Genomic DNA, 12,155 nt, shown 5'->3' on the forward strand with positions numbered 1-12,155 from the left:
AGTCTGCAATAACGCGTAGACANAGTGAAAAAAAAAAAAAAAACAAAAAAACTGTAACTGTAAAAACAAAAAACTGCACCATTATCTTGAAATAGGGAAAATACGAAATTAGATATAATATCTCAAAGTAATTCATCCATCATTAAACCACAATTTACCTTACTATGAAAACATGTCTAAGTTCGAGAAAAGACAGGAATTAATAATGGTCAGGCTGGTTAAGTAAAATTCATTACTTTCTCCTTTAAATTTTAAATTTACTACTTTTTCCGGTTTTAGATCGCAATTTTTCAGCGAATACTTGAATTTTGCCAAGTAATGCAGCACCATGATTTCCTTGTAAAGCGCCTGAGCCAACAACAATCATTGGCCGTTTGGCTGCTTGCAAATGCTAAACAAACATATTTTGAAGTAAATCTGAAGTCATCACTAATAAATGTTACAAAAATGTCGCCAAAACAAACCTAGATTAATTCAGAAGAGAAGCTAAAGCTACTCACCTTAGCGAATTCATTTTTGCCACTGATTATATCATCCAGAATCTTCCCGTTGTCACCCAAATATTTATAATCATATTTTAAGTCAACTTTTTCGCCGATAACACCAATTTCTATATTCGTGTGTCGAAAGCTAAAAGATATTGCTTTAGTGGTTTGGAATCGTGTCAATTGTTGTATGCGCAGTGGAAGTGGTGCAGCTTCATGTTTCAATTTCTTCAGACATAGACCTACATGAACTAATTGAATAGCGAAAAAAACCTGTTTGTCGATAATGTGTAAAGTCTGGAATGATTTTGACTCGTTTCAATAAAATTTATTTCAACACTACGAAAAAGTAAACCCCGCTCTAAAACCCCATAGAATTGGAAAAAAAAAGTTGTAAAACGATTGTACAAAAGTGAGCTGCTTCCCATCAATAATATTGAAAAAACATAAAAATTCATTAAGAATAACAGCAAACACTTTGTCATACCTTTTCCGTATGCGAGCATTGAAAACTGTGGCTTCAAAACGCGGATTTGTACCAACCAACAATAGAACTTCCGCTTTTTCTACCCCAATAAATTTGTCATTCATAACATAATTGCATCTGAAAGAACCTACCTTTCAGTTCGATTAATACTAAAAAATTTGTCGGCCTGAGATTGTCAAATTTGGGAATTGTTTCATGTATCACAGCTGAAAATGTCCTAAAAACGAGGAATGTAAAATGTAAAAGATTTAGGGATATATTTCGCAAAAATGTTAAGTTCAGAAAACTACTGGCCAGCAAAATCCAAAAGTTTCAGATTCCTAATCAACAAAGAATTTAACCAAAAGACAAGGAATATTTTCTGATTCTTATTTTACCAAGCTTTCTACTGTTAATCATATATTCCCTAAAAGCTACCGAAGATCTGTCCCGCCACTGCCGTCTGGGAACGATTCTTCCGTGCAAACCAATTCACTATCAAATCGATTCATCAGATCTTTCAAAGCTACCAATGATTCTGAAAAGGTGAGCAAGTAAATATATTTAAGATATGAAAATATGATATACAGGAGTGTGTGAAACCGAAATATTGTTGTGGCAACAAATTTTTCTAATTTTAGAATTTGTCTGAAGTGGAGTGTGTGAAAGCCAAAATACTGTTGTGACAACAAATTTTCCTAATTTTTAAAATTTGTCTGAAGTTTAAAAAACAAAGACCGAATCATTTTATAAATGAAGGAGAACCTGTATCACAAAGATCTCCTGCTAATGCAGCAATATGATTTGATGAAGTAGCGCGCAATTTCGATGCAACAGCAAAGAGTGCTTCCTCCCAACTGCATGGCCTACAAAGTAATGAGTTTATTAATGAAGGATTCATTGGTTTTTTTTCCTTTTTTTCTACATTATGTGATCATCTAATATCACAATTTATCAAGTGGTGCTCCCGATGATGGCATTAGACAAATATGGGCGTGGACAGTTTTAAATTATGTTTAATATCAATCTATCGATAACTGAATATGTATTAGCACTTTGTTAAAAAAAAAAAAAAAACGAATGCAAACTTACTCTAGAGAACCATTTTGAGTTCGTAACAATGGCTGTCCAAGTCGTTGCCTTTTCAAACCATCCACGATGAAACGTGTTTTGTCACTTATCCATTCTTCATTAATATCCTTTAAAAAATAGAGAAAAAAAACAGCACTGGGTTTAGAAAATCAAGTGAGTAAACAAAAAAACTTCTGTCAACAAAGGAACCATATTTAAATGATTCATTTCTCTACCTCACATAGTTTTGGAGTAATTCGGAACAGTTCTCCAGTTCGATGTGCAATTACGATGTTTGAACCAACGGCATCCATAACGTCGATGCTTTCTACTTTACGCAACTCCCATGGCCTAGCTGTAAAGCTGAAATAACTCTCATAAAGAAATCAAGAACGCTATGAAGAATATACAGGCTACATAGCAGTTCAAAGAAGTATATACCTGTACGGTTTATTAAGAAGAGCGCCAACTGGACATATATCAATGACATTACCCGACAGCTCCGTCGCGAACAACTTCTCAACATAGGTTCCAATCTGAAAATAATTAATTTCCGTCCGAACAACAAATTTTTCTCATTTGCGTATCGATTACGTACTAAAAACTATTATTTGCGTATTGATTACATACTAAAAGTTAAGCTACATATTAGAAAGTGTATTACATAGTAGAAGATCGTATTCTGTACAGTGCATATCAAAGTTTTTTTCGTTTAAATTGTACTAGTATTGACAAGATTTCATAAATAATTAAGCGCTCATAAGAAAGGATAACAAAAAGAAGTGAATATGTTTAACAAGTATGTAGTAGCTAAAAGAACAAACAAATGTAAACCAAGAAGAAAATTCGAACCTCCATATCAGTTCCACGCCCAGTAGTACCAAAATCTGAAACGCCTGCTATTTCATTGGCAAATCGTACACAGCGTGTACACTGAATGCATCGAGTCATTACTGTTTTTATCAGTGGTCCGATATACTTGTTTTCCACAGCTCTAAAAATTGGGGACACAGATGATTTCGAACAAACAACTTCCTGTGCTATAATAATGGAATGTTCGGAATTGCATTAGTTCATTAAAACAATTAAGTTCTATTTCTAAAACAATTAAATTTTTAGATATTAAGAACGATCCCTTAACAAACCTTTTGCCATCATATACAATTTCCAAACGACCTCTATCTGAGCCAAATCCCATCGACTGGTCTTGTAAATCACATTCACCACCCTAAAAATATTATAAATTCATACATGAAGTCCAAGCGTTGCTTTCTTTTTTTTGATATCAAGGAAGCCAATTCCATCTCTTTAAAAGTGCAGCCTCTATTGAGTATTTTCTTTATTTGTCACTGCGTTTAAAACAGCAGAATTCCCAGCATAATGGAAATCAGCATGTATAAATCACATGACCTGCTGAACAAGCCTATTTTGGAGGATAAATCGAATCCTAATATTTGGTTCTCGTTCACCCAAAACAAATAAAAATTATTAGGCACTTTACTGCTCCTAATTAATGTACCTGATCACAAATCGGACAGTCAAGTGGGTGATTTAAAAGCAGGAATTCCATTACTCCTTCACGAGCTTTCTTTGCCATCGGTGAATTCGTTTGTATTCTCATGCCATTCGCAACAGGCATAGCACATGATGCTGCTGGCTGTAGTTTAGTGGCAGAGATAAAATCCAATCAAAATAAAGAATAAAACAAGAACAGAAATCATACTTTGACAATCTGAATCAAAATCAAGCTCGACGATAACCTTGAGCATCAATTCTAATGTAAATCCTAGAAATCAGGGATCAAAGTCCTACCTTCAGTTGTTTTTCCACTTCTACTAGACACATGCGGCAATTGCCGGCTATGGAAAGGCGATCGTGATAGCAGAAGCGAGGAATATCAATACCAAGCAAAGACGCTGCCTGCAATTATATTCTCCAAAAGTAAACATATATTTATTGGAACAATACTGAATTATAATATCTAACTGTCAGTACAACCTCAACCTCAGTGCGTGACAGAAGAAATGCAAAGCAGTGAACGTTAAGTGGGTGTACAAGCATAAAACCAATTACATTAAAATGTGCATTCTCAAAACGAAAAAGTCGAAAATCATTAGATCGTTATTTGTTTTGAAATTATGGAATCTATCTGTAACACTTAAAAATAACAAAGAAACAGTAAACACGCGAGATAAAAACAGTAGCACAAACCTGCAATATAGTGGTCCCCGGATCAACAAGTACTTTTCTATCGTTGATGAATACTTCAACCTTCCTTGATGCTGTTGTTTGTTGCCCACGACAAGTTGGTAAACTAACCAGTCGCAACTTGCCGGCAGTTAATCGAGCCAAGCCTGTACCCGATGCCATCTGCATCATCTCCCTGCTTGTGAAGAGTTGGATTTCATTAAAATTATTTGGAAACATTGCTTAATTTCGAGCAACCATAAATAATTTTCACCATTTTAGTGAAAATGTCACAAACATGTTATCCTAATAACATTACCAAAAAGTAATAATATTACCTAATAACACTAAAAAAAAAGATTGATCCCGATTCTGTGGAAGATATAACTAAACGTGATTTACAATGAAATAGCGCTAAAACAAATTTTAATGATTTTGAAGTATCAGTAGATGAGTTTCCATAACTTGATCTTTCATACACCACACTAAAGTTACTAAAAAATCCAGTTTTATTTACTATACAGTCAAAAGCATAAGATATAATCGTCAAAATCGTTTAACCAAGGCAAACAGAATGCTGCAACGAAAATTCTTGTATCACAGTTCTAATTTATACCCTTAATTACCAAATAATTCCGATACAATCATTACAGTAGAAAACTTGCAAAAAATAAGTCGTGATTTCATTCGAACTAGCTAACTGTTAACAATGTTAACAATTAAAATGAAAAACTGAATGTATTGTATGTTAGTTTAGTCAGGATTGCTATCAAGCTTGATAACTTCGACTAAAATGATTCAGCTTAATCGAAAAGCCTAGTTCGAAAAAGGAATGAAAGCATCACTTGTACAATAAAAAGTAATGAAATAATTGACTGAAATATTAATTCACATTCAACTTCTAACTCAAAATTATCGGCTAGAATTACTGCTCCTCAGGTCCTTTATAAAAGTAGCTTAAAATCAAACAGTTCTTTCACTCATACAGCCTTCTTAAAAGCAGTTAAGATTACATGTGATAGACGTTCTATCTTTCTCATCTCGCTAACTGTTCGGTCATTCGACAAGTCTCTTAGTGATGATATCACTAAAGGCTAGACATAATCTTTTTCTACGGATCTTGCGAACGAGTTCATGAGAGTATTCATCAAATCATTCCATCCCATATATCCGATATTTAGCCCTTTGATAGATGTTTAATGTTACATAACAAAGAAAATATGAACATTTGTACCTAAACATAATGTTATAAAGTGTAAAATTGCCAGTAGAAAGTGGAAAAAACATCAATTAATTAAAAAAGCTTTGTAATCACAACTACAAAACCTCCTCTTCTTCTATCTTCTGAATATTTAGCCTTTATCAATAATTGCTTTGAGTAAAAACACTTCATAAAAAATAAAAACCATCACAAGTAATATTACTGACTATGTTCCGGAAATGCAATACGAATGTTTGGATTAGCGAGAGGATTGAAAGCTGGATCGTCATTAGATCGATTACTCATCAAGCGTGAAAGTACGGTAAATATTGTCATAACTATTATAATACAAATTATAATGCAGAAAATTCCACGCTTGCACTTTGCACGAGGATCAAAGATAGGACGCCTTCCGTATCGTGATCTGAAAAGAGACCAAATGTTTTCGATATTTAAGTTTCTCTGGCTATTAATTTCATTTTAAAAAATAATCTACTTATCTAATACGCAAAAATATTCCTGTGGATTAAGTGTGCACAAACACTACAAGAATTAAATTAAATTTCACGAACCTAAACCAGCGATTTAGCCACTCACTAGCTGATCTTCGTTTATATTTGTTTTCCGGCAAATCTTCATCACGATCTTTTGAAAGCAGCAGAGGATTTGTGACCACATAATTATTTTCACTCATATTTGTAGGTTTTCTCGCTGAAAAAAAGTAAACAGTAACACAAACAATTTTGAATCATACAATCCTCATGGTAGATACTGCTGAACGATCAATTGCACATTCTTGAAAAAAAAAGCGAATATGGGGAACATCAGTGATGCAAACATATCAGCTTAGGTCTATGTAGTTCCATTTCAGTAAGATAACTTTAAGATTTGAAACAACGAAAAGGTTGATAAGGTATAACATAGTGATGATAATAACACCAGGAACAACTGTGAGGTTTACTCAGAAATAAAAACTGCTGATGATTAGTTCCAGTAAATCACTTAAAGCTCGTAAAACATGCAACGATAATGAAAATTACAAAAAAAGGCTTACTCACATTATTCACTTACTTGATTCAAACCAAAAAACCAACCAGTAAATTGATGTTGTTCCTGTTGGCTATACTCGCCATCTACATTAACCACTGTTGTTGGTGTATTATTCCGAATACTGCCAACGTTAAGGTTCGTTTCATTCAAAGAATCGTGTTCATTCGGATAATTCTGCGGTTCATTTACAGGTTGTGTTATCATCGACGGAATGAATGACGCAGGTGCTGGCGAATTGTTAAGTTCTGGCAACTGAATGAAATAAGTCAATTATGTGAAGAGGAACAAAGGATAAGTTTGGGTTTAGAAAACTTCAACAAGAGAATTTGCCAAGTGACCAATAAGCATTCAATAACATAATATTTAATAAAGAAGATTCGAAATTTTCAAAATAAGTTAAGCGGTGCAAATATAAATCCACAAGATTTTTAAACTGTGCGACTCAATTATATGCGCATGGAAAATGTACTCAAGAACTGTGAAGAATAAAACTACTAGAAGATAAAAAAATCTAGTTCCCACCAAGGATAATCCAAGACCAGCTCGAGCCCAATTTGCCTTCTGCAACGTGGCTTGTAGGCGTTCAATAATTGGTGATGCTTGGTTAGGAGCTGGAAATATACCCTCCTGACACTGCTGACACTTATAGCCAGCTGGGGCTGTATTTCCTGGTAAACGACGTGCCCATGCATCTAAACATTCCCAGTGGAACAGATCTGAAAAAGGAAAACCTCAAAGGTAAACAATGATTTACCAAACAGTTGTTTTGTGATAATCTGAGCCTTCTTCTAATTTAGAACCTAGATTTTGTGTCATATATAATTTTAACACAATACTTACGAGGCTTCTATTTTCAAAACTGGATAATTCAGGCGTGTCAGAGACATGACTTCCATCTTACCACATAACAGTGCAACAAATAAGACATACGTAAACATTTCAAGCGAACAGTTTCCTTGGATTCTAATGGTGTGGAACACAGAGCACAGTTCGTATCATAATCACTATCTGCCAACCACGACAGATAGCTTTGAACAACACACTGAAATCCGATTTTTATTCTCATTTCATTTTTTATTTTTCTTCCTTAGTTTATGAATTAGGGTGCTTTAAGGAAATAAAAAGACATATCACTTCCTTTGACAACAAAAAAGACATCAATTCATATAATGTTCGTTTCAGGTTTAAAAAAAAGCATTCTGTCAAAGCCCTGCACAATTTATAGAGCTTTCTGGCCTTATATCATTGATAATTTGAGATTCAAATCCTGGCTGTTACTTGATAATCTGCAATACCATACGAAGGAAAGAAGGCTAAGCACCGCTACAATTAAGTAACATCATCATCATGTACACGTAACTCACATGTCAATATAACTTCACGGGTAACGGGTAACAGCAACGGCTTACCTTGCAATGATTCTCCACTAAACAATACTCGCAAACGTTGACTCGATGTTCGAAACAAAATAAACTTGTTACTTTTTTTTTCGCACATTTGCAAAGTCCCATTGTACTTGAACACGTGCGCTAAAACATACAAACGTTGAAGAAATTTGCAAGATAGCTTGCGAACACTGTATGAAGTTAAGAAAATCTGCAAAAGAATAACAAAAATGCAAGTTCTGAAGATTGAAAGCATAGGAGAGTACTGTATGAGTCAATGATAATATAAACTGAAAAAGTGTTATGGGTCACCGGAATTGGGAGATGAAGTAAATCTGCAAGAATGGAACAACTTGCGTCAACATCCCGAGATGTAATATATGGGTTGGTCTGACACCAAGTTATCTCTCTGGGCTACGCCAATATGTTGGCACATTCTCCTGATGGATATATTTTCTCTTTTGTTGCACTTGGTAATTTTGGGGATTCCTTCACGTTTCCTTTAAATTTACTCTGTCGTTAACTTTAATGTTCTCTTCCATGATGTCATTATGTCTCCTCCTTTATGAAATGCTTCATCTTCAATATCTTACACTCTCCATTCAAGTGAGATGGGCAATCTAATCTGTAACGGAAATTATTTGCATTATCATATATGCCTATACGCTATATCCTTCACTTTATCTTCACAAATTTTTTTGTACAGGTTATCTATTCTACGATCGTGTAAGTAGCATGAACTGTTAACTGTGTCATCTTAATTATCCCATATTTCAACTGCGCTATATAAACGCACACGTTAGTTACGCTATCCTAACAAGTTTAGTGCGAAAAGAACACTTTTTTTTCTTAACTTTCAGCCGTAATGTATATCGTGTAATAGACTGCAGTTTTTTTTGGGAGTATGTGATTTTCAGATTATCCGCTTCAGTTGAATGTATGAGACGAGACGAAACGAACACGACAGTACCATAGCTAAGGTTAATACTTATAGTGATTTATGGATTAGAATCATCACGGAAACATGCTTTAAATTTTCTACTGTGTGGACGGTTTACTGTCACCCTTCACATGAGCCAGAAAACGTTATTTAATGTTTTAACGCACCGTAATACGGCTGGCATATTGTAGGTAGATATGAGGTTTTGTGCTGACAGTAATCCCAAAGAGAACGGTAAAACTTGCTAATGATAACATACAAGTTGGGATGCAAATTGAATCACTGGTGAAAATATGAAGCAGTAGTTCTCTAAAATGTGCCTTAATTATAATTTAATTAGAGGACATGTGACCTTGAGTTCCTTGAAACTTTTCATTTGTTTCCTGAAAATGAGTTGCATAGCAGTCAGAGGAAGAGTCAATACTTTTTTTAAAAAAGAAAAGCAACGTGTAATTTATTCTGCCAAACTGTACTTGGTTTACTTTTTTCAGGATACCTTATTTTCCTGGCACTATAGGCAGTACTGCCTTATAACGGGCTTGTATATGCTCGAACCGTGGGAACGACTACTGTTCAACTGTGCGATATTTGGTGTTTGTGCTTTTTTAATCCTTGTACCGTACAAATTGTGGACTTTTGCCTAAGGTATTTATAGTTACCACTTGTAGCTTAAAACTAATTTTTTTCAAAATTTCAAAATCCCAGTTCTAGAACGTTTCAGAGATCATGCATTCCGGAATCTCAAAACCGCATCCAACATCTAGTTTCTCTTAGTGGAGAGAAGGATTAAGTGTGGTAGTCGTGTGTGATACTCTTATAATTGTCTGTTCATATTTATTTATGTTAAACATATTAACATTTTATGTTAACGTGTCAGCATTAACAGATAAGCTATTCTGATTGATTGGATAATTCTGATTTTTAGTTTTCTATATAATTTTATTGATAAATTGTAAGGAATGGCCGAAAGTGCGAAGGTCGAAATCTTATTGAAAGCAGTTGGTGATGCACCAATACTCAAGCAAAACAAATGGACGGTTGACGAAAGGAAGACAGTGGCGGAATTAAGCATTTTTTTGCGAAGTTATATGAAGGTACCGACTTGTTCTTTGGCTATGCATACCTACTTGCATAATGTTTTTATGCATTTTCTGCAGGAATTGACTGTATCTTAAGCAAAATTTGAAGAAGTATTGAGATAACGGTGACAGTTATGTTAGAAAACGCTAATACGCAGGGGAACTTACATTCCAAAGTATTCCTTCAAGGTGAAGGAACATTGGCAGTTCGAGTAACCCTTCCGATGGAAGCATCTTGTCCGTTATCTTCCTACCCTTATTACGAACACACATTTTGCATTCGCATTCCTGATGAGCACTATTTATAGTAAACAATTTATAATTAGAATCATTCTGTTGCAATGCTTCGAAGATTTCAGCTTAATGACAGCGATTCCTTGTTGCTTTTCATCAACCAGTGTTTTGCACCGTCACCGGATCAAACAGTGCGGAATTTAAAGGAATGTTTCGCACCCGGTGATTCAAAATTAGTTATCAATTATAGCAAGACACAAGCATGGGGTTAATTTCGCTGCATAATCATTTTCTGCTTTCTACTTTATCATTTTCTTTTCTTCTTTTTTAAGGTAACTTGCAAAATGATTCTTGAATATTTATCTAAATTTTGCTTCAAAATTGCTATTGACAACGTAACTTCTTCACCCATTTCTATGGCTGTTTATATTTTTTCTTCTGCCCAAAAGAAAATGTCATTTTGTACTGTTTTTAATAAGCACTTTTGAAATTTGTGTGAAATTTCCAACATGCGATCCTTAACCGATTGAAACACTTTTAGCATATTTGAGCTAGTAGTTCTTTTGGATTATATTTTCTAAATTTAAGTGAAAAAGAATTACAGTTTCGAAGTATTTACGTTATTACCGTGCTCGATTTATGCACCATCTTTGATATGTTGAGGATATTTGGGTTACTTTGTTATTTTCATAAGCAAACATTATTTATTAATAGCCATCTATTCTGTTATGAAAATGTCAGTAACATAAAGTTCCACCAATATTGATAAATAATAATAAACCTAATTATTACTGATCAGTTGAAGGGATCAAGTTACTACAATTAGTGTTATTCAGAAGTAAGAGATATATTTTGCTCTAGATTGAATATTGTGTTTCACTTTTATGTTGTATTTGTTATATTTCACATTTTACCAACCAGTTTGACTGAAAATTGATTCGTTTAGCCTTTACTTGATCACATCGGGATTCATCGTTACTTTCTTATATTTCTGATTTAAATTTTCGCAAATTTTTTTTAAAATTTCGTACCGAAATAAAAATTCCGAAATACAAAGTGAGAAAGTTGTATTATTTCGAAGTGCTTACGAAACATATAGATATCATCGTGGAGCGACACTTTTCGAGTTACACATATTTCGAGAAACAAAGTTGTTAAACAGGTAAAAGGTAAAATTGGATGAAGTTAGTTACTGGTCACCGAATGATGCGCTTTTGAATATTTCTTGTGTAACTCGAAAGTTATGCTTTCGGGCACGTAGTTAGGATCAAAATTTGTTTGCATTTTTTTCTTTGAGGAATTTTATTCTTCAGAAGTTCCAGACTGTAACGATTACTTTACAGAAGTGATGGAAGAAGCTCGTATAATATGTTATAATGTTATTTCCAATTAAGAATATAGCTCTGATTTGCGATCACGTTGCTGAAACAAGGCTTGTAGTTTGAGCTGATTGATATATCCTCGATTTCTGTAATGGATTCGGTGGTGTCGTCTTTCATGCACAATTTCAGTGGACAGGTTTACGATATCTGAGATTTCTGTACTTTTCAAGCATCATAAATTACATTAAATTAAAGTTTTGTCAAGTCATTATAAGTAAATTGCATTTACTAATTTCTTATACAAGGTTGGTTAAACAGCTGTAGCCAGCTATTCAGATATATGTTAGATTCTCAGCAATTTCACTTCTCATTCTCATTAACGTCGGTAGTCGCACTTTGAGGACCAAAAGATTATAGGATAAGTTAGGAGTAATCAAAAATTTAACCATAGAATTAAATTGCATCCACTAATTTCAGTTACTTTCTCGCATGTTCTCATTCGGCATAAATATGTATTTATTACGACGAGTTGATAGCAACGCTTTAGGCCTTGTCAATGTCAAGTAATGAATTTTGAGAAATTTGGCTTCACAGTTCTTATTTCCATATTTTCCATGAGATTTCTACTTGCTGTCTTCAATTATTAAGCTAATATCATAAATGAAAGGCAGTATTATATATATATATATATATATATATATATATATATATATATATATATATATATATATATAT

At 33.8% G+C, this 12,155-nt stretch overlaps 3 protein-coding genes across 4 annotated transcripts in view; 1 reads left to right on the forward strand and 2 right to left on the reverse strand.

Annotated features, from left to right (window-relative positions):
* Window positions 1–4,398, reverse strand: part of LOAG_16578 — a gene marked incomplete at its 5' end in the record, with an annotated part of 7,927 nt that extends 3,529 nt beyond the window's left edge. Inside the window, 14 exons of one of the 2 annotated variants that reach the window (XM_020449231.1) lie at window positions 265–391; window positions 501–630; window positions 973–1,003; window positions 1,104–1,189; window positions 1,390–1,489; window positions 1,717–1,817; window positions 2,044–2,150; window positions 2,259–2,385; window positions 2,464–2,558; window positions 2,875–3,016; window positions 3,168–3,250; window positions 3,542–3,679; window positions 3,835–3,942; window positions 4,234–4,398. In XM_020449231.1, the coding sequence (XP_020307300.1) occupies window positions 265–391; window positions 501–630; window positions 973–1,003; window positions 1,104–1,189; window positions 1,390–1,489; window positions 1,717–1,817; window positions 2,044–2,150; window positions 2,259–2,385; window positions 2,464–2,558; window positions 2,875–3,016; window positions 3,168–3,250; window positions 3,542–3,679; window positions 3,835–3,942; window positions 4,234–4,398 (1,540 nt within the window). The other variant, XM_020449230.1, reaches the window with a different exon arrangement.
* A 1,137-nt stretch (window positions 4,399–5,535) lies between these two features.
* On the reverse strand, window positions 5,536–7,998 carry LOAG_08634 (hypothetical protein). The gene is made up of 6 exons (XM_003144164.2): window positions 7,870–7,998; window positions 7,391–7,502; window positions 6,983–7,176; window positions 6,505–6,712; window positions 5,983–6,121; window positions 5,536–5,834 (listed from the first exon to the last, which is right to left on the reverse strand). Exons 1-6 carry the CDS (start codon window positions 7,969–7,971, stop codon window positions 5,630–5,632), a joined length of 960 nt encoding a protein of 319 aa, XP_003144212.1. The 5' UTR covers window positions 7,972–7,998; the 3' UTR covers window positions 5,536–5,629.
* Window positions 7,999–8,780: 782 nt separating this feature from the next.
* Window positions 8,781–10,907, forward strand: LOAG_08635 (hypothetical protein; the record flags this gene model as incomplete). Its single annotated transcript, XM_020447750.1, has 4 exons — window positions 8,781–8,825; window positions 9,277–9,376; window positions 9,743–9,879; window positions 10,224–10,907. The coding sequence occupies 4 exons, from the start codon at window positions 8,781–8,783 to the stop codon at window positions 10,368–10,370; spliced, it is 429 nt and encodes a 142-aa protein (XP_020302054.1). The 3' UTR covers window positions 10,371–10,907.
* Between the last annotated feature and the right edge of the window lie 1,248 nt (window positions 10,908–12,155).

Source organism: Loa loa (genome assembly GCF_000183805.2).
Source record: "Loa loa unplaced genomic scaffold supercont3.8, whole genome shotgun sequence".
Taxonomy (NCBI): domain Eukaryota; kingdom Metazoa; phylum Nematoda; class Chromadorea; order Rhabditida; family Onchocercidae; genus Loa; species Loa loa.